The 23,171-nt window shown below is 42.7% G+C and overlaps 1 protein-coding gene across 1 annotated transcript; it reads left to right on the forward strand.

Annotated features, from left to right (window-relative positions):
• The first annotated feature begins 729 nt into the window (after positions 1–729).
• On the forward strand, positions 730–20,972 carry LOC133449018 (zinc finger protein OZF-like). Its single transcript, XM_061728098.1, has 2 exons — positions 730–920; positions 19,006–20,972. Exons 1-2 carry the CDS (start codon positions 786–788, stop codon positions 20,206–20,208), a joined length of 1,338 nt encoding a protein of 445 aa, XP_061584082.1. The 5' UTR covers positions 730–785; the 3' UTR covers positions 20,209–20,972.
• Positions 20,973–23,171: the final 2,199 nt, after the last annotated feature.

Raw genomic sequence — 23,171 nt, forward strand, 5'->3', positions numbered from 1 at the left:
GAACATGACTCTCATCAGTGTTTCCCCTCTGATCCATGTTTGGTCCCTGAACAGTTGTGGCTACTGATGAAAAGAGCTTTACACCTCAGTGTTGAACACTTACTATCTTTTACTTCTGTTTAAACTAACACAGTATTCATGGTTTAGTCAGACAATCCTGTTTAATCCAGCAGGAAGATGAAGTTGGTTCAAATCTCCAGACACCAACATCTGTGAATCTGCAGTGTTGCGTTTGTAACAGGGTTAAAGTTAACTGCTGCCACCTGGTGGCGGGTTAGTTATTACAACCTTTTAATAATGTGAGGGATTTCAGTTTCATCTTGACTTTCCACAGTTGAGCAGAAATGGGTCTCAATCTTCAGTTTCATTGTTGCAGTAACTGTTGGACATCAGTGTTTGGGTTGGATGTGTGTGCTGGAACTGGAATTAATTATTAGCTTTTGACTACAATATAACCATTTCAAATCAGCTTAAATGTCCTGGCACCATCTCTTCTGTACTTATTCCTTTCTTCTTTTGTTTTCTTTCTTTTCTTCCCTTATTATTTTCCTTTGAGTTAGACTGTAACCTGATGTATTACCAATCCTGATGTTACACACTCCGGTACAGTAGGTGGCGGTATAACCTAGTAACGTTGGTAGCGATCCGCCAATAAACCGAGAGAAGAAGAAGAACGTCGTATCCGGTCACGTGTTTCCGGGCAGAGTTCTCACAGTGGAGGAACCTCGTTTTCTACAGACACAGAAAGAGGATTTTAGATTGAACAGTTGCTCGATTTTGGAAGAATGGAAATGGAGCAGAAACAGAACCCAGATCCAGAGAAGGACCGGGACCAGAACCAGGACCGGGACCAGGACCGGGACCAGGACCGTTCAGAGTCCACCAGCACCAAAACGGTCTTCTCCTCTGCTGGTCTGCAGGTCAGTGTTCGGGTCCACGTGGCCGCTCGTTCTCGGTTTTTGTATCTGTTAATGACGATCCAAACGCTTTATTTGTGTCTGTATCAGCGTGTTTGAACTAAACCACAGGGAACACACACACGGGACTTTTTTACCATCCAAGTATAAACGTTTCTGCGCTTTAATGTTTGTAAATGTGGCGGCGCAAACAGACAAAGCAGCCCAGAGCTTTTTGGTCCTTTAAAGTTGGACAGATATTTGTAGATTTCCACTTCTGCGCTCAATAACTCCCTAATAAAGAGACGTAAAACAGGGATTAAAGTTCTCCGTCTCTAGACGGATTTCCGTCAATTGGAAAATGAGGGGAAAAAAAAAAAAGCTTTGCCTGTGCGTTTTGTTGTGGTACAGTTTAGACTAGCCAATTAAATCATGTTAGGCATTAAACTGACGCTGTTGTAAACCAATAAAGCTGCCAGCGCCTTGGATTAGCCAATCAAAAACAGAGGAGGCGGTGTTGGATCAGTAAGGGAAACTTTGGAATTTGGGGACAAGGATTGGCTCTAAGGGCTGGGTCGGTCGGGCTGGGGTTTGAAGCGGGGCTGGGCTCGAGCCGCGGCTGGGGGAGCAGTGGCCCCGTCGCCCTCCTCCCCCCGCCGCCGGAGGCGCGGTCGTCCGGCCCGCCTCGCGGGGCCTTCGTCCAGCGGCGTTAACGCGTCGTCGGGCGGGGGTCTTTCATGCGGGGCGGTGTCCGGCGCCGCGCGGAAGGCGGACCGGTGGGGGGGGGGGGGGGGATGGCGGCGGCGGCGGCGGCGGCGGCTCTGAACGCGCGCCGGGCCCTTCTCGCGGATCTCCCCAGCTGCGGCGCCCGTCGGGGATCCGTTAACGCGGGCCCCCGGCAGGTCGCCTCTAGGTTTACCACCTTTCAGAAATAGAAATAAGGAACGCCTGATTTCAGCAGCGCATGCGCCAAAAAAAGGGACATCCCCAAAACTTCTAAACTGCATAGAAATATATTTATTTTATATGAAAAAACAGAATGCTTTAATTCAAAGTTTCAAGTGCTTTAATAGCATTGGACTTGCACGAATGTACAGACAGACAACCATACCAGTAACTGAAATAGTCTCCTATGCTACGTATGTCCACATCAGCCCAGATGTAGAATATAACCTACAGGTGAAGGTCGGAACATTAGAATATGGTGTAAAAGTTAATTTATTTCAATAATTCAATTTAAAAGGTGAAACTAATATATTACATAGTCTCAATGCATTCAAAGCAAGATATCCTAAGCCTTTATTTGTTATCATTTTGATGGTTGAATTGTTTATTGATTTCATAAAATCAATTTTTTTGAGATTTTTTATTTGGGGTTTTCATAAACTGTGAGCCATAATCACCAAAATGATAACAAATAAAGGCTTGAAGTATCTTACTTTGAATACGGGTAATAAAATATTTGTTTCACCTTTAGTTGAATTTACTACGAATGAAGTTTTGTGATATATATTCAACTTTTCCGACCTTCACATGTAGATTATGACATCAATAAATAAGAGCATAATATGTGTCTGTATTGGTTCAATACGGAACGCAACTTTTAATTCACAATTACGTAACAATTACGTATTCCTCGGCCGGCGTCTAGCAGCTACACTTAGAACTGGTGCGGACCAGGGGAATCCCACTGTTTAATAAAACAAAGCATCTCGAAGGCCCACGGGGGGTGTTGACGCGATGTGATTTAGGAAAACCTTCCTCTCAACAATAACATCATCTCTTTGTCTGCACTAACACCATCACTGATTGTCCATGAAACAGTCCAGGATGCTTTCATCACCTTGGCCAAAGCCTTGCCAAGTGCAGTGACATCAGAGCAGCCGGTCAACTGGATGAAGAAATGCGAGATTACCAGGTTGACTCAGATCTAGGAGAACAGGCCTAAGGCTTTAATGAGGGGACTGCACAAATTGATGTGGACTATAAATTAAAAGCAAACTGACAATAATAAAATACTCAAAATCACCTTCCTCCTATAAAATGCTATTGGTCTCGAGTATTTAAATAGTGTTGGTTAAAGTCTTCTTACACCTTAAATGCTGTATTAGAAAACAGAAGGGCTAATACAGCATTTGACTTTTTTACTTGAAACTTATGGGAAGCGGCCGCACGGCAGAAAAGGGGCCATTCTTAAAGTGTGGTGCAGCGCATAGATGGCGGGGGAATATGAACTGGCATGAAAAAAAATTTCAGTCAAAAATATGTTTTTTGCTTTAATCCCTGCGTAAAAGCATAGACGTATAAAGACGCCTCATGACATGCTGGAACGTAAAGGCTGAGGTATGGTTCTGCGTCACACCGACGCAGAGCACACGTCGCAGCCGTGACGCCGTGCTGAACCCTTCTGACTTCTCCGTCTCTCCATTTGGTCGCGGTGCAGTACCCCCCACGGCCACTAGTTAGCGATCTTTTTCTGAATGGTTTATCCGACTTTTTCCGGTCACAGTAAATCAAAGAAATAAGGACAACTATTGTGCAAAAAACAAAAACAAAAAAAAACCACACATAAACGAAGAAAAGAGCCCTGGAAGTTCACTACTGATTCAAACCGGAAACCGGAAATGCTTCGCTTTCAAACGAACCAATCACAGCCCTCTCGGTCTGCGAGTGGACGGCGTCTCCTCGACGCGTAGTTACAATTTTCGGGAGGTGCACGTCAGTGACGGCGCAGGTGACGGCGTGTCCTCTGCGTCGATCCAAACCATGGATGTATTATATAACTGGATACTGTGCCAAAAATGGCCGCCCATTCATTTCAATGCATTCTGCTCAGCCAGCGCATCCGCCGAAAAAATCTCGGACTTCCTGGTTTACTTCCGTGTACACGGGCCCATAGAGCATGCGCAGTTGAGTCACCTCCCATGATGCTCTGGGCCCTCCCATCATGCCCCGGGGCAATGAGAACGAGTATTAATATAATATGTATTAAAATAATATATTAATTCATGTATATTATTACATGTATAGCATCACATATATGATTAATGTATTAATATAATATAATTACATAATATATATTAATATAAAACATCCGTGGAATGCATGGACACGGCTGTGACGTCATCCGTGAAGTCACGCCCAGAAAGAGACTTTTCTTTGACTTTTCTGGCCGTTATAAAACATTTTTGACGGATATAAAGTCCATGACATAAAAATATAGAATATAAAGATTAGTAATTGCCGGTGATTACAGCTGGAGGTGTCCTGTGAACAGTTTTAGAGGCTTCTCTTTTACTATTGCGGTCTATGGGAAAAAAGCTTTCTGGGCCCCATGGGATTTTTTGTTGCAGTACCGCGGCTGGACACTGGAAAAAATCGGCGTGCCTGCTGAGCGCAAGACTGGGGGGCTGATCCAAACCACACGCCGTAGGCACGGCGCCATTTTGACGCAGAAGCATAACTGAGCCTTAATCCATCTTGGGTGGGTCTCCTCACTCTGCAGAATGAACTACACTGGAGTTACAGTTACAGAGTAACAGTCACAGCCAGCACACACAACAAGCTGCAAAACAGTTATTTTTCAAGGGTTTTAGTTCCTCAGCCCCAGTTGCAAGGCTGACAGGGTAGTGTAATGCCGCGTTCCATTTACCTCGGAAATCGGAACTGGGAATGGCAGCCATCTTGGAATGGGAACTCGGGGGTGGTGAAGCTTCTCCCACTTTCCCAGTAGGAAATCCCACTTCGAGGGGCGTTCCAGTTAAAAATTCCGACTGGGAAATTCCGACTTCAGAGGACAAATGGAACGCGGCAGACCCTGGAATGACCTGGATTTATTTATTAGGGCCCGAGCACCTTCAGTGCGAAGGCCCTATTGTATCTGTAGAATTTTTTTTTCTTTCTTTCTTTCTTTCTTCTGACGAAAGGAGGGCCTTTTTGCCCCCCTAAACGTGCCCAAAAAGTCACCAAATTTTGCATGCAAGTCAGGCCTGGCGAAAAATTTGATATTTAATGGTTTACATTAATGGGCGTGGCAAAATGGCTCAACAGCGCCCCCCGGAAAACTTTGTGCCTCAAGCCCCACAATACGGTTTGACGTACATGCACGAAAATCGCTACACACCTGTATCAGTACACAACTTAAAGAAAAGTCTCTTGGCGACATGGCCGAAACCGAACAGGAAGTCAGCCATTTTGAATTAATCGTGTCACTTTGGCGCAATTTATGCCATTCCTTCGGCACTTAATTCGGCCCGAACCGTAACGTGCCCCCAAGTGTGTTATACATCAAAATGTGCGTCTCCATCCTGCGACCACACGCATTACTTTTCTCTTTCAAAAGCGTTACCGTGGCGACGCTAGACGCCAAAAAGCGCGCCCACCCTTCATCTGGTTGGTTCAGACAGAAAAAACTTTGCGCCTCAAGCCCCATAATACGGTTTGACGTACATGAACGAAAATCGGTACACACCTGTATCATGTCGCAACTTAAAGAAAAGTCTCTTGGCGCCATGGCCGAAACCAAACAGGAAGTCGGCCATTTTGAACATTCTGAATTAATCGCGTAATTTTGGAGCAATATGAGCCATTCCTTCGAGAATTAATACGGCCCGAACCGTAACGTGCACCCAGGTGTGTTATACATCAAAATGTGCGTCTCTATCCTGCGACTACGTGCATTACTTTTCTCTTTCAAAAGTGTTACCGTGGCGACACTAGACGCCAAAAAGCGCGCCCCCCTTCATCTGATTGGTCCATATTTGATAGTTCCCCAAAAGTCACCATATTTTGCATGCAAGGCAGGCCTGGCGATAAATATTGATATTTCATGGTTTGCATTCATGGGCGTGGCAAAATGGCTCAACAGCGTCCCCCGGAAACCTTTGTACCTCAAGCCCCACAATACGGTTTGACGTACATGCACGAAAATCGGTACACACCTGTATCATGTCGCAACTTAAAGAAAAGTCTCCGAACCGTAACGTGCACCCAGGTGTGTTATACCTCAAAATGTGCGTCTTCATCTTGCGACTACGCGCATTACTTTTCTCTTTCAAAAGTGTTACCGTGGTGACGCTAGACGCCAAAAAGCGTGCCCCCCTTCATCTGATTGGTCCATATTTGATAGTTTTCCAAAAGTCACCAAATTTTGCATGCAAGCCAGGCCTGGTGATAAATTTGATATTTCATGGTTTGCATTAATGGGCGTGGCCTAACGGCTCAACAGCGCCCCCTAGAATACTTTTCTCTGCCATAACTTGAAGGTTTGACATAAAGCAGGGGTATTCAACTATATTCGGCCGGGGGCCACATCTGCGAAAGGACTGTATGGAGAGGGCCGCACAATTTGAACATTTGGGGGTTTTCAAAAGGTATTTTGCACTCAAAGACGAAGACTTATGTATATATAATACATTTGTATTATACATTTGAATATATCTAGTTTACATATGAATTATGTATTAATTGTCTCCAGATATAGTCATTGTGAATGTTAAATATAATATTCAAATAAAGAAATATTATTTTAAATGCAAGTTCATTTTGAAACCATGCATTGTGCAAACTTAATGAAGTTGATATTGACCTACTTTTAATAAAACACGGCATAATGACAAAGCACCACTTTCCACCAAGATTTCCTTATTTGAATATTATATTAAGCATTGGGCACAAGCATTTCAGTCCATAGTAGCCAGTTTGATGTTATAAATAAGCAACTAAAATATTAACCATAAGCTCCTTTATTAATGACACATCTGTGCATTATATCAGCAAAACAAAACAATCACATGAAATTATAGGAGGCTTAGAAGTTCCATCTGAAATGCAAAGTCCTCACTTATTCAAATGAAAAAAATGTCAGGCCAATCCTAGAAGCCTAATGATGTCAACAAGTCCTCTGTACAACGGAGGTTAATAATAATGTGACAAACATTAACACTGTGCAACACTGGCAAAAAATCTGAAAAAAAAAATATATATATATTTTTTTTTTCAACAAACAACCCCTTTTTTTAAATATGACCAGGGGCCACATAAAAGCTCCTGGTGGGCCGCATGTGGCCCGCGGGCCGCCAATTGAATAGCCATGACATAAAGAGTCGTGGGTGGTGTCATGGGACTCGGTATTGAGTCCTTGACCATAATTGGTGAAAATTAGCCCCGCCCCTTCTTCTGATTGGTTGTCCCGATTTTCTGCTATAACTTTTGAATGGTTTGACATAGAGAGTCGTGGGTGGTATCATCAGATTCTGTATGGAGTCCTTGACCTTCATTGGCCTGAATTAGCCCCCCCCTTCTTCTGATTTGTTGTCCCGATTTTCTGCTATAACTTTTGAATGGTTTGACATAGAGAGTCGTGGGTGGTGTCATCAGATTCTGTATGGAGTCCTTGACCTTCATTGGCCTGAATTAGCCCCGCCCCTTCTTCTGATTGGTTGTCCCTTTTTTCTGCTATATCTTTTGAATGGTTTGACATAGGAAGTCGTGGGTGGTGTCATTTCTGATATGCTTATGGGGGTGGTGGCCGTGAGTGCGAAGGCCCGTTCATCGCTGCTTGCAGCTTTCATTTTTATTTTTTTTATAGATATATTTATTGACGGCAATAAGAGAAAGGAAAAGATTTACAATAACAATAGAAATATCAATGTTTTCCCCTTTTCTTAAGTTTTCATAACAATAATTAAACAAAAATAAATAAATAATATTAATAATAAATAAATAAATACAACAACACACCCCTCTCCCCTTCCCTCCCTCATATGGTCAGTACATTACATCATTCAAAATCATTTAGCTTCTTTTCACATATGCATAACAATACTGGAGCAAATGAATAATAAAGTAAATAATCAAGTCCTGAAAGTCCTGCTAGGGTTTTTTCTGATTTCCATTTTTTTTTAAATACATTTTTTTGCCGCAGTACGACCTGGATTTATAATGTTTACTTTTCCAGGCCTTTAAAAAAATGTACTGGGCTGGTACAGTATATATGGGAGCTTGTATGTATATTAGGGATGGGCGGTATGGACTAAAGAATTTATCATGATAATTTCTGGCATTTATCCCGATAACGATAAAAATGACGATAGAAAAAATACCAATTCAACTCCACCTTTTTAACTATAAATCTATCACCACATTCAGTCTGTGGAGTCCCAAAAAACACTGCTCTAAAATACTACTAAACTACACCAATTATATTGAATTAATAAAAACGAATTAAATTAGTACACCTGTACTGCAAAACTGTAATGACTCAAATGAAACAAGTTTGAAATGTAAGAACAGATTCAACATTTATTCAAACTGTATGGCTTAAACAGTTGGATAACAAAACAAATGCCTAAGTACCATTGTCCTTCAAGTTTTTTTAGTTTATAAAATCATAAAGTAGAAAAAATACAACCTGATAAATAAAGAAATAGGACAAATAAATAAAAGCCATCCTTTGCACTCACTGTTTTTTTTCCAAACTCTACATATAATAGATGATGTTTGCTCCTCGTCACTCTTTTTAAATCCAAACCAGTTCCAGATAACGGAGCTGGAGTCTCGTTTAACAACGAGCTCCTCGCTCTCACATCCGCCTTCTGCCATGTTTGTTAAGGCTGATTTATGGTTCTGCGTTAATCGACGGTTCTGCGTCGATTAACGCAGAACCATAAATCAGCTTCACGCAAAAACGTCATCAACCGGAATTTATCGTTTTTACCGCAAGATGACAAATTCTTACCGTGGGGAGTTTTTTTTGACGGTATATCATGAACGGTAAAATATCGCCCATTCCTAATGTATATGTGTTACAGAATGAAATGACATGTATAAAAACTTTGACGTAATGGCCTAAATACAGCTCATGACTGCAGATGACACAGGAGCACTGGTATGCAGACTAAACAATGCAGTAGAACGCACATGTAAATATCACATAAAGCTGTGACAGTAGCACAAACAGGCACTGAAAACATGAAACAATGACAGACATGAGCTGCACAGTCGGTTAATTGACTTTATTACGCTCTCTCTCCTCCTTGTAAACATGAAACTGTGAAACCTTTAATTTATATATATATATATATATATATATATATATATATATATATATATTAGGGGTGGGAAAAAAAATCAATATTTCAATATATTGTTGTGCTCTCTGTTTCAATAAATAATCGATATACTGTCGGCTAATATCGATATTTTATTACAACACACATAATGGTTTACGCGGTTGTCACCGCGTAAACCCCTGCCCCGCCCGCCCCCGCTGCCCTCGTGAACAAAACAAACATATCAAAGCGGCCGCCTGAGAAACCAGCTCAGAAAATACAGAACCACGGGTTACTTCGTACAGACAGCGGGCTGAGCAGCACTGTTAATGCTGGAAGTTACTGGTGTTTAAGCTGCCATGTGCGTTAATGTCCGCTCACACAGACAACCAGCTGCGTTAAGAAACGGACCCCGCTCCGCTCGCGCTCCACGTGAGGAGAGCGGCTCGCGTTACACCAACGCAGAGCCTACGCCGTAGGGTACGCGGCGACGCGTACAGTACGGTGCGTGTCGCCGCGTACCTTACGGCGTAAATCTGCGTTGGTGTAACGCGGAACCATAAATCCGCCTTTACACACGACACGGACACACAGACACACGCCCACCCGTGCAAAACCAGTGTTCAGTGCTTTGGATATTTCAGCTTAAATTTCAAAATGTTATATTAGTTCAATGAAGTTCATATTATTTATATTTATTATAGCTTGTTTGGTTTCTTCTGTTATCGGATACAGTTTGTCATGATAAGTGAAAAATGCCTGATGCTTCATGGCAATATGTGTGTGTGGTGACAGAATAAATTAGACAGGCTAAAAGGATATTGGAAAAGAAGGCATATTGAAGAGCCTATTTGAGTTATTTCTTAGTTATTTCACAATAATTATTTGTGAAAGTATTATTTCACTAGTTATTTTACAGTCATATAATTCAGGCAACAGCGCAAACATTTTTTTTAATAACACAAATCCACATCAATATCGGATCAAATCGAATCAAATGGTGATAATAGATTCTGAATCTTAAGAATCGGATCAATTCTTGACATTTTAATAGATACCCAGCCCTAGGAGGCAGTGAGGTACTGTGCAAAATTAAGTTGCTTACTGACTTTTCAGTATTAGAAACAAAGCAGTGCACTGTCTTGGTTTATATAAAACATGTTATTAATGTTCATGCACTTTAATTTATCCAGCTGTACAGTGTTTACATTTACAAGCCTAGGAGACAGTGAGGAAATATACAAATGCACTTTCTTGTATGAAGTTTTAGCATTGAATAAATGCATAACTACAGACGTTTTCCTTTTTTATAGGTATTTTTTCTTTTTCAGTCCCATATATCGTGATATATCGCTCTTACCGATATATCGATATATCGATATATCGAATATCGAAAATATCGTGATATTATCGATATCCTGGGCCACATATCGCCAAAGTATCGAATTGGGACTTACCCGTATCGTCCCACCCCTAATATATATATATTTATTTTAGGGCTGAATGATTTCTCAAAATAATCTAATTGCGATTTTTTTTTTCTCAATATTGCGATTTAATATGCGATTATTTTTTTCAAGGTCCTGTTCTCATGTATTTTTCAACTACACAAGCAATAAATCAGTCTGTTTTATAATAAACAATGTCAGATTTATTTAAAGTACAGATTACAACAATAAAGAAAACAAATCTGTGGCTTTACCTCTTTAACACGTCTACACACGTCTGTACACACGAGTGTTATGGGACGTTCTCTGAACCCAATCGCACGACACCAAACCGGGTTAAACTTTAGCCAAAACGAGGCTTACCGTATTTTCGCGACCATAAGGCGCAAATTTTTTTTTTTTTTTTTTTTTTAAAAGTGCCGGGCGCCTTAAGAAACGGTGCGCCGTGTCTATTACCTGAATTACGGTAATGTAAGGCCGGCCATGAGAACGGTAAAGGGAGAAGGGGGCGGGTGAAGCTGAATGAGACCATCCACTGAGCTGTTTAATGCGAAACAGAAGATGAAAACTTTTAAGGATTTGCTTGATGTGTAAAGTGAAATAAAATACAATCAAACTAAGTTTTGCTCCCGCTCTATTTAAATAAGCACACTTGTTCTGCAGCGCGCGTGTGTTTTGCATGTCGGAACCGGTGACTTTCCCCGGTTAAAGCAGCGGCTGGAGCAGCGCGGTGATGGGCGCTGCTGCAACCCGACTTCCTGGTTCCCCAAGCGGTCCAATCGACCTGGTTCCCGGCCGCTTTGCGAGCAGAGATTTCTGGGGTCTGTCTCAGGTCTGATCAGCTTCACCCTCCGAAATTTGCAGCCAAATCTGTCGGTTACAAACCCGGTACCGGACCCCGACATGCGCGGGTGTGTATTCGCGGCGACACACACAGATTCTCATTTATGTAGCGCTTGACTGGCGCAGCTGATGGACAGAAACCTATGGTGATTTTTAAAAGAAAAACTTTGCATAAGACGTTTCCAGCCGGAGTCATTATAAGGACGAATGGAAAGGGGGGGCTGGATGAAGGGATGATGATGATCAGGTGGCTGAGACAGGTCTGGAAATTCGGACTGGAGCTCCTGTCGGATACAAACCCCGGTACCGGCTCCCCGACAGCGCGTGTGTGAGCGGGTCCAGCGCGGGGGAGCAGACGGGGAGCGGACGCGGGACGCGGGACGCGGGACGCGGGACCCGGGACGCGGGACCCGGGACGCGGGACGCCGCGTCCCTCCGCCGTTGTGCTGCGGATCCCGCCGCGGTCGGGATCCGCAGCACAACGCAGCACAACGGGGTATGAAACGTTTATTTTCTTACCTTTATTTATTCAGGGGTCTGTCCCAGGTCGGAACAACTTCACCCTGCGAGATTTTCAGGCAAATCTGTCGGTTTGATCTCTGGTAGCCTAACCAAGATGCAGAGGATGCGCTCAGGAGCCGCCAGGCTCCCGCCGCGGGTTTGCCGGGCCAGGGCGCACCATCCCCGGGGCAGATCCGGCCGAAATGCCGCTGGTCTTTCCCCGGGAGCCCCTGCTCCCATACAGGTGGGTGGGTTCGGTCCCAGCCGGTCCGAACAGGTCACATTCCTGGTTAAAGCCGCTGTGACGCGCGCTGCTCCACCCCGCTGAGAGACGGGCTCTGCGCGGTGGAGGATCCGCACAACGGGGTATGAAAAGTTTATTTACTGTTGTGCAGAAAGTGACTGACACCGAGGAAATTCGGACTGGCGCAGCTGAATTAGCGGAGCTCTTTAATGCAGAAACAGAGGTTTTGCTCCCGCTCTATTTTTTAAATAAGCGCTTGTGTGCTTGTGTGTGCGTTCTGCATGTGTGTGCGTTCTGCAGCGGGTATGTGTGTTTTCCGGCCGGCGTGTTTTGCGGCACGCGTGTGTGCAGCTCTGCTCTGTAGACTGCGCCTTTTGGGTCGGTGCGCCATATGTATGTTTTAAATCTAAAAATGACACACAAAAATGAGGGTGCGCCTTTCCACACGGTGCGCCGAATGGTCGCGAAAATACGGTAGTTTAATAGAAAAACACAGAAAAACTCCCACAGGGAACAAAAAAACCTTCCTCACAGGGAACTCAGAACTTCTTCACAAATAACTCAAAAATCACAGGGAGAAACCAAACAAACCAACAAAGCTCAGAGTTTACAAAACGAACCAGCAATGAACAACTGGCTGCCCCGCTCTTTAAGCTCTCCTCCTGATGAGCTGACGGGCTGCAGGTTCAGGCTCACAGCGCGACTCAAGGTTGATTTATGGTTCCGCGTTACACCAATGCAGAGCCTACAGCGTATGGGTACGCAGCAACGCGCTCCCTACGCCGTAAGCTTTGCGTCGATTTAACGCAGAACCATAATTCAGGCTTCACTGTCTGCCGGCGTGCGCCCGGCTCGTGCTCCTCGCCACGCGCAGCTCCTCGCCACACCGACTCAGCGCTCATATATTTAATAAATTTATAAAGCCCATATATTTATAAAGCCCCGCCTGGCCGAGCCCTGACACTGAGGCCATGGTAGATAGGTTTCGCGTCACCACTCTGCTCACTCTCACATTACGTGACCAGATCACGTGACTGGTCAAATCGCAGCCTTTGCGGTTAGAAAATCTTTTTTTATTACATCGCAATATTATCGCAAATGCAATTAATGGTTCAGCCCATATATATATATATATATATATATATATATATATATATATATATATATATATATAAAAATACATTCAAATGAACAATCACATTTATTAAAATATAAAATGTATTTATTTATCAATATGCCATACCATATGTCTTTTCAGGGAGTTATGGATTATTGTAGTCAGGGATAAAACCTTCCTCAGTAGAAATAAATGCACTAGGGCTGCATTGGAGACCCATCCAAGATGGGGGCCGCATTGGAGGCGCATCCAAGATGGCGGCCGCATTGGAGACCCATGCAAGATGGCGGCCGCATTGGAGACCCATCCAAGATGGCGGCCGCGCTGAACGCCAGCTCCAATAGGCAGCGACAGTCTATGAGGCGTCTACGTTTATATGTCTATTCGTAAAAGCATGAATGTTGCCTCTGTCCAACCACTGAAACACAGACAAACTACAAGCCAGTTGTCATCAAAATGAGACTTACTTTATTCTTTTTTTATTTTTATTTTTTTATTGAAAAATATCTTTATATACAAACAACCAGGCATCAAAATGCTTCAAGGAACAAGTGCATGTGAGAGAAAACAGAAGAAAAAACCCTAACCTGCAATATACTCTTTTATATAGTTAAAGTTGTCAGCATCATCTGTAGGGAAAGATGAGGAATATAACTTAACTGTAGAAGGAAACGATTTCTCTGGCAATCATAGCTGGATCTGTGACAGTTTGTTCATTAATCACCAGTGTTTTGATTGAATTTCTTTCCTGTCTTCTTTTTTTCTAATCAACAGAAGTATGATGTGCTTTTTTCTCTTTCCTCTATCCATTTTGCTCTTGATCTTATAAGCATCTTCGGCTCTCCTGAGATAGATTTCATCAAGCTTAATTTGCAAGATTTGTATTTTTTGTTTAGTCTTATCCAGTGTTTCCCCTACCATTGTATAGGCCTGGCGGGGCCGCCAGGCCAACGAGACCCCCCGCCAGGCCTAAAAAAAATGTAATATGCCAAAAATAAGCGACGTATCCATTCATTCATAAATCAATGATCATTTATGTTTAGGAGCACCTCTGTGCAGCGCTGTTCTGCAACGTGAGTTGCTTCGTTGCCTAGTAACGATGCGAGTACCGGAAGCGCTGGAATATTATTATACATTATGGGATTTATAGAGTTTGTAGCTAGCCAAATATGGCGCCGTCAAAAAAAAGAAAAAATATTGCGGGCGACAGACAACATGATATAAAGAAATGTTTCTGCCAGACTCCGGAGCCACGGGAAATTGATGAAGGTAGAGTAACAGAGGCAACAGAGGAGAAAATGACAGGTGAGACGGGAGACGGGGCAGGTTGCAGTGGAGAGGGGGCCTGCTCAATTACCCTTGCATGCGTACAGGAGCAGAGCTGTGCACTAACAAACTTATTTTATCAGGAATTAATATATTTCATCCAGCAAACTGACATTTTTGCTGATTTGACTGCAGTTTTTACCTGAACTGCTCACATGAAACACGTAACTGATGGTTGAGGAGCTGGGTGGTCTGAAGGATTTTATTTGCTACATTGATCCAACGCAAAATAATTAAAAACCGTGCTTATTAATCACAAAACACAGTTTAAACATCATGACCAAATCTGCTCCGACCCGGTGTGTCAGTGATCAGCGCAGACAGACTGCAGCTTAGCCTGAATTATGGTTCCACGTTAAATCGACAGCATAGGGTTCGCGGTGACGCGCACCGTAGACTCTGCGTTGGTGTAACGCAGAACCATAAATCAGCCTTTACCGTCGCTGACCCCGGTCTGACTGGTGACCCAGTAAAAAACAAAGCATTTAAACATCTGGCTGGGATCCCGAATGGCTTAATAACCATAAATACAGCCCTTGGTTGTACCACACTCCCCATGGTAAATTTCCAATTTATTGTTTAGCTTATATTTTTGTTCTGATTGAGCTTCTTTTTTTGGTAAGCAATAATGATGAAAATAACAGACAATAGATTGTCTTTCCACTAGAACCACTAAAGGTTAATTTTTTTCCCCAGTCTAATGCATGTAACTGTTATAACAAAACGGGTAAAAAAAATCTTCTACAATGTTTAAATTATTTATAACTGATATAATCTCAATTGTGAATAGGGATGTTTTGTGGCATATGCCGTCAGCACAAGTAGCCCGTTAAAAGAGGACCATCCCAGAGGGTTTTCATAGAGATCACTGAAATATCTAGAAAAGATGCTCATATGGGGTCAGACCAGCACACTGCAGCCTTTCAGGTCACTTAAAGTCTTTAAGTGTTGTCTGACTGATTCTCTCACTTCATTAGAATCATAAGTGCCGCCACCTCATTGTAAACGGCATCATTTTGTGAGGCCATGCAAACCTGTATTTATACTAGTGTGGACATTAATGTTTTTCTACGATATTCATCGTCATGACAGTAAAATAGGCCATTCTAAGCCAATTTACTGCAGCAATTCCTTTCCAAATCATTAGAAAACACCCAGTTGTGCATGAAAAAAAAAATAGTGATATACCGTGAAACCGATATAATTTGGAAAAATACCGTGATATAAATTTTTGGTAAGCTAAACAACAAGCAGAATTTACGGCGTAGGGCGTGTCGCAGCGTACCCTACGCCGTAGGTTCTGCGTTGGTGTAACGCAGAACCATAAATCAGCCTTGACGCTCGCACGTGTGCCTGGCACTAGTACACCGCGGGCTGTTTTTTCCTTCATGCTTCCCTGCAGCGTCACATGCAAACACACGTACCTGGCAGAAACATTTCTTTATATCATGTTGTCTGTCGCCCGCGATATTTTTCCTTTTTTTTGACGGGGCAATAGTTGGCTAGCTACAAACTCTATACACCCCATAATGTATAATAATATGCCCGCGCTCTCAGCAGCGGTACTCTCATCGTTAAGGCTAATTTATGGTTCTGCGTTACACCAACGCAGAGCTTACGGCGCAGGCTCTACGTCGATTTAACGCCGAACCATAATTCAGGCTTTACTAGGCAACGAAGCAGGGTTGACTCCCGTTGCAGAACAGCGCTGCACAGAGGCGCTCCTAAACGTTAATGATCATTGATTTTTTTTTTTTAGGCCTGGCGGGGGGGTCTCGTTGGGTAGGGGAATGGTAATGGTAGGGGAAACACTGCAGTGTCCAGCTGCGCTACGTTCCGCCGCGCTGCGTTCCCAACGTTGTGTGCGCTACTGTACATACTCACCGGTATTACAGTATATGAAAAATTCATATCATAAGAAAAATAAACACCGGTATTCGGTATGAACCGGTATACCGCCCAGCACTACTCTGTGCTGATTGGCTGCCTGAATGAAGCGGTACACCGCTACAAAAAAATGGCGGAGTTAATTGTGGGCGTGGTTTCACGCATCGGAGGCCAACCTATGTAAATCACATTTTCGTCACGTAACGACGGGCGCAGAATCTTATTGGCTCGTAGAAGCCACGTCACACTGGACGGCTCATCCGGGCGGCTGTACAGACACTGCAGAATCTGGTTGCTTTCCTCCTTCTCTGAGTTGGCAGGCTGAAGTGGAGACCACTTTATATATGTTAAAGCAAGAAGAAACTTTTTTTCATAATAGGTCCCCTTTGTTTTTTGTGGACAAGGTGACTCATACTAGAGCTAGGGATGCTGCGGATTTTCTTTTATTCATTTATTTTTTATTGATTTATTGTGGTAGCCCCGCCCACTCCCCCCTCATCACTGTGGTAGCAAATTTTGGACAAAAGTTTGAAGAAGCACCGGCTTCATTCAAATCTCCGGTGTGGCATTATTTCGGTTTTGCTGTTGAATACAACGATGGAGTGAAGACAGTTAACAGAACTTGTACTGCCTTTAAATGTTGCTTGAGACGTGTCCCATACGCAAAAGGAAACGCGAGCCATAGGAGCATCATCTCCAGCATCAACACCCTGATGTAATGCTTTCTGCAGTCGAGCGACTCGATAAGGTAACATGAGCAAAAAAACAACTGTCTATCGAGAATGCTTTCCAACAGACCTATAGTGCCACTTCAGATAAACACTACAAAATAACCTGTGCAGTGGGAGCGTTGATTGCTAAAGATTTGCAGCCCTTTTCGGAGATGTGGGCTTTCGTCACCTAATGAAAACACTCGACCCACGTTATGTTGTGTAGTGATGCACCGACTGTTCGATAACGGAAATTGTTTGGCCGAAAATAGCAAAAAAAACACTTTCGGTGCTCGGTGGAATAAGTGGGTAAAAAACCGAACAATTAAAAACGGCGTGTGATGACGCAATCGAACAGCGTGGAGTGAGGGGAGTGCAGTGTTAAATGCAGCAAACATGTCAGATCATTACTTGGATGTGGGGAAAAAGCAGAGGACCCGACAAATGATCCAGGCTGAGTTGGATTTGGGAGTTGGCAGGGTGAGGGGAGACCACTTTATATTAAAGCAAGAAAAAACGTGTTTTTCATAATAGGTCTCCTTTAAAGAAATCATTTCTATTCTGGGACCATCAGTTCTTGCTCTTATTCATGGCAGACTGTTCTCAGGATTGAAACATGCAATAGTTCAACCACTGATTTAAAAAAAACCCCGACTTGATCACACTGTCCTTTCAGATTATAGGTCTATTTCCAAGTTTCCTTTTCTCTCAAAGATTTTGGAGAATGTTGTTTATGGTCAACTGAACGAAGTTGTAACAGAGGTTCAATGAGGAGTCCAATTTGTATGAAAACTACAGACACAACTTAAGTTTGAAAATAATGATTTGTATTTAAATTCACACAATAAGTAAAACAAAATTAAACGCACAAGTCTAAACGTCTGAGATTTGGAAGTTTCTCTTCCTTAGAGTTCTTTTTTTTAAAGTCCTTTTGTCCAGTGAGTCAAGTAATCTTCATTCAGTTCAAAAAGGGTTGATTCTACCACCAGTTGTGGAGGTTTAATTGAGTCCAAGGTAGTTTGCCATTAGGGATTGAAGAGGGATTCTTTGTCCAAGTCCATTCAAAGTTTTCAACTAAAAAAACCTGACCTGAAACAGGTCAGAAAAGAGTAATCAATATCTCTAAAATCAAAATTCAATATTAGTTGTACAACATTCCTTATCTTAAATTCACAAAAATGGTTTCAACATTTACCCAATACAAAATGTCATAGGGAAAACCTCTATATTTAAAGGAGCTTGAGGCCGGATTGAGGCAGGATTTATGAAAAAAATCCGTATACATTTTAAGTTTTCTAGTAATAAGGTCAGATGAAGCGTTCCAAACCCAAAAGAATGAGCCCTCTAGTGTATCTCTCCTTTGCCTTGAACAGGCTGTGTGCTGCAAAATGTGCTGCAATTCGGTCCCGAATTTCCCGCGCTGGGCTGCGGATGTGACGTCACATGACGCTGCATGTGCGTTCTCCCCGTTCTCCCGTGCCGGCTTCACTGTTGGCTGCAGTACCCCCAACGGCCGTCGTGGTGAAGGGTGGTGCTAGAGTCTCATTTCTTAAAAGGAGCCTCAAGCTCCTTTAAGTGCTGTTACAATAGCTTTAAATAAAGCCAAAAGTTTTAATAAACAAAAATTCACAAACAAAAGAACAAACCTTTAGTTGTTCAAGGCTAGAACAAAAAGCCAAATCAAGTTACAACTCAGAGTCAAATCTTTTCAATGGGCTTTCATGGAAATGCTAAGCGCTAATTGTTTATGCTAGCGGGTCTCAAATTTTACACTTAATGTATACACTTCGATGTATAAGAAGTCTCATCTGAAGCTGTCGTACTGTTAACAACTAGTTGTAACAAAATATGTTTAACATTAGTCTTCAGAAGATAAACGTAATTGTTTCACAGGAAAGAACCTGAGAGGCAGCACTTGATTGAAACTGAAAAGGCTTTTGATAATGCAGCCAAGATAATGTAAGTCATCTTCTCTGTTACAGAACCATAAAGGAAGACCTAAAAGACACTGCTGTGATGATTGCAAGCAAGTCTTCACCACTTCATCAAACCTGAAGAAGCATAAGAAAACTCACACTGGTGAGAAACCGTACAGATGTGATCAGTGTGGAGCGGCTTTTGCCCAGCAAGGTAACCTAATGAGACACCAACGTATTCACACTGGAGACAAGCCTTACAGATGTGATAATTGTGGAGCGGCTTTTGCCCTTCAAGGTCAACTAATGAGACGCCAACGTATTCACACTGGAGAAAAGCCTTACAGCTGTGATCAGTGTGGAGTGTCTTTTGCTCAGCAAAATTATCTAACGAGACACCAACGTATTCACACTGGAAACAAGCCTTACAGCTGTGATCAGTGTGGATCGACTTTTGCCCAGCGAGGTCATCTAACGATTCACCAACGTATTCACACTGGAAACAAGCCTTACACATGTGATCAGTGTGGAGCGGCTTTTGCCCGACAAGGTACTTTGACGAGTCACCAACGTATTCACACTGGAGACAAGCCTTACAGATGTGATCAGTGTGGAGCAGCTTTTGCCCAGAAAAGTTCTCTAATGATACACCAACGTATTCACACTGGAGAAAAGCCTTACAGATGTGATCATTGTGGAGCGGCTTTTGCCAATAAAAGTTCTCTAATGACACACCAACGTATTCACACTGGAGACAAGCCTTACAGATGTGATCATTGTGGAGCGGCTTTTGCCCTTACAGGTTACCTAAAGCAACACCAACGTATTCACACTGGAGAAAAGCCTTACAGCTGTGATCAGTGTGGAGCGGCTTTTGCCCAACAAAGTCACCTAAAGCAGCACCAGCTTATTCATACTGGAGACAAGCCTTACCGCTGTGATCAGTGTGGAGTGGCTTTTGCCCAGAAAAGTCACCTTACGCAACACCAACGTATTCACACTGGAGACAAGCCATACAGCTGTGATCAGTGTGGAGTACGTTTTGCCACATCAAGTTCTCTAACGAGTCACCTGCGTATTCACACTGGAGAAAAGCCTTACAAATGTGATCAGTGTGGAGCAGCTTTTACCCAGAAAAATTCTCTAACGATTCACCAACGTATTCACACTGGAGAAAAGCCTTATAGATGTGATCAGTGTGGAGCAGCTTTTGCCCAGCAAGGTAACCTAGCGAAACACCAACGTATTCACACTGGAGACAAGCCTTAGAGATGTCATCAGTGTGGAGTATGTTTTGCCACATCAAGTAATCTAAGGAGTCACCAACGTATTCACACTGGATAAAAAGTGTACATTTGTGATCATTGCTGATTTTAATTTAACATTGGTTAAATTCCAATGCAATAGCAGTTTAGTACCAATGCAGCACACTTGTAATGTCTGTGCAAAACCTGGTTCAGTTCCAATGCAGTACCATTTCAGTACCTGTCAGGGTTTGACATTTCATGTTGACATTTCCTGTTTTATTTTGAAGCCCATGTCCTTGTGTTTAAGTTCTTGTCTGACCTTCCTGTTTCCCATCTGCCCTGATTGTCTGCACCTTTGTCTCGTTAACCTTTGTTTATATCTAGTCTTGTCTTTTCCCTGCTCCTTGCTGGTCCGTACTGTTTTGCCCTCCATGTTTTTTCCATCAGGTTTTGTCATAGTTTTTGATTCTTGTTCAGTTTGGTTTTTGTATCCTGCTTAGCAGTGTTTTTGGTTCTGTTTTTAAGTTAATAAATCAGTTTTTGGGAACTCCTGCCTCCTGCTCTCCTGCATCTGGGTCCTCACTACAACCTCTTGACAGTACCAGTGCAACCCCAGTTCAACACCAGTGCAATACCAGTGCAACACCGGTTCAGTACCATTGGAGTACCATTGCAGTACCAGTTATGTACCAGTGCAGTTTCAGTGCAATACCAGTACAGTACCAGTGAAATACCAATGCATTACCAGTTTAGGGAATACCAGTGCAACACCAGTGAAATAATGTAATGCCAGTCCAGTGCCAGGTCAGTACTAGTGCAATGCCAGTTTAACACCAGTGCAAAACCAGTGAAATACCAGTTTAATACCAATTCAGTACCAGCGCAGTATCAGTGCAATACCAGGCCAGTACCAGAACTCGGCTAACAGTCACACTCGTAAAAAACAGGAGGTGGTCCTGCCCTGAGAGCAACCACCAGTGTAATATCTCATAGAAAAACCCTTCAAACCTTTAAACTATTTCATAGCATCCTAACTCCAGGAACAAGTTTGTAGAAAGATGTTAATGCTGCAAAGAAGAGGTCCGTCCACTAGGTGGTGCTGCAGAGCGATTGTTTTGGTCCTGAACCTCACAACATCTAAAGATGGAGCTTCTTTAACTCTTTTGATTCACTGTGTTTCAGTAAATTAGTTCTAGTTTGCAGAGCCAGTTGGGTGAATTAAAGATTGACAGACGCCAGTGACTTATAAACAGTAACAAACTAAAGAATAAGTTATACTTCAATTCAATTTTATTTATATAGCGTCTAATGCAACAGATGTTGTCTCTAGACGCTTTCCAGAGATCCAGAACATGAACATAAACATAAACCCCCGAGCAATTATTATATAAACAATGGCAGGTAAAAACTCCCATAGTGGGAGAAAAGCCTTAAGCCAAACAGTGGCAAGGAAATACTACACAATGTACCGTATTTTACGGACCATTAGGCACATTATAAGGCGCAATATCAATGAATGGGGGTATTTTCATACATACGTTTTAAGGCGCATGATACAACATATAAAGCTAACTCGAACTTTGCAAGTTAATGAGAGAACAGTTTCCTCCATATACAGTATTTCACAATAAAGCATTTTAAACTGCTAGGGGGCTCATAATTTGAATCGTGTTACGTTTGTATGAACAGTGTCGTGCAGTAACTTCACCAATGCAAACGGGTGACAGATTTCTTATTAAAATACAACGAATTACACGTAAAGTGTAAAAGAAGGTCATGTTACCATCCTGTAGTTTAGGTGGATACAGATCTCGGCCACGTTTGAGTAAAATAATCTATTTCTATAAATAGTCAGGATCTTTTTTTTTAGAAATATTTTATCACTGACCGACGGAGCCTTTGCCATTACACCATGGACCACTAGGGGTGGTCAATCCCCGGTTGAGAATCACTTTACTAGAGCAGCATAAAAGGTGAGGTGTGCAGTAGGCATGACAGACTGATTCAAAGTGGAGGTGGGGTTGCATCAACGGTCATGCCCAGCGCCGTTTTCTACGGTGATGGAGACATTGACGGATCAGATTACAGATTAGTGAAGGTGGTTGTAAATGGAACAGGTGGAGGAGCACCTGAGCAGGTGGAGGTACGCACTAAATAAGGAATGAAACTGATGAAAAGATGGGAGGCAGAATTGGAGGTAAGAATGGTAAGATGGTGGAGAGTGATTGGCAGGGGAAAGCCGAGAACCCACTAACACTTCCTGGGTCCTGGTCTCTCTTCCACCGTGATACATCCTGGGGGAATGTAACAGGACAACTTTACGTTCATTCACAGTAACGCACATGTTTACATCAGAGGAGTGCTGCCCCCTCAGGGGGAGTTAAGTCTCCACAGGAACAAGGTTTAATGATAAAAACTCAAAGTTAACGCACAAACGAGACGTGAAACACACACACCAACTTAAGGAAAGTGACGAGGATGTCAAAATAGGGGACCTTGTAGCAACTCATAATGCTCAATGTAATAACTTAAATGTAATAAAAGTTCATAATCGACTCATAATGTGATAAAATCATGAGCGCATAACGTAATAACGGCTTTGCGCATATTTTAATAATGTAATAACTTATTACATTATGAGCCTTACTGGCGCCGCTCATGAAGTAATAACAGCTCATAATGTAATAATGGCTCATATTGTGAGAAAACAGCTGCGTTATCATAATTTTTACCTCTTAAAGGTGCAAATAAAGCAAACAGCATGGGTGTCCAGTGTTTCCCCTACCATTATATAGGCCTGGCGGGGCCGCCAGGTCAACGAGCCCCCCCGCCAGGCCTAAAAAAAAAATCAATGATCATTTACGTTAAGGAGCCTCTGCAGCTGTTCTGCAACGGGAGTCAACCTGCTTCGTTCCTAGTAACGCTGCTGAGAGCGCAGGCATATTATTATATATTATGGGATGTAAAGAGTTTGTAGCTAGCCAA

Source organism: Cololabis saira, chromosome 8, assembly GCF_033807715.1.
Source record: "Cololabis saira isolate AMF1-May2022 chromosome 8, fColSai1.1, whole genome shotgun sequence".
NCBI lineage: Eukaryota > Metazoa > Chordata > Actinopteri > Beloniformes > Belonidae > Cololabis > Cololabis saira.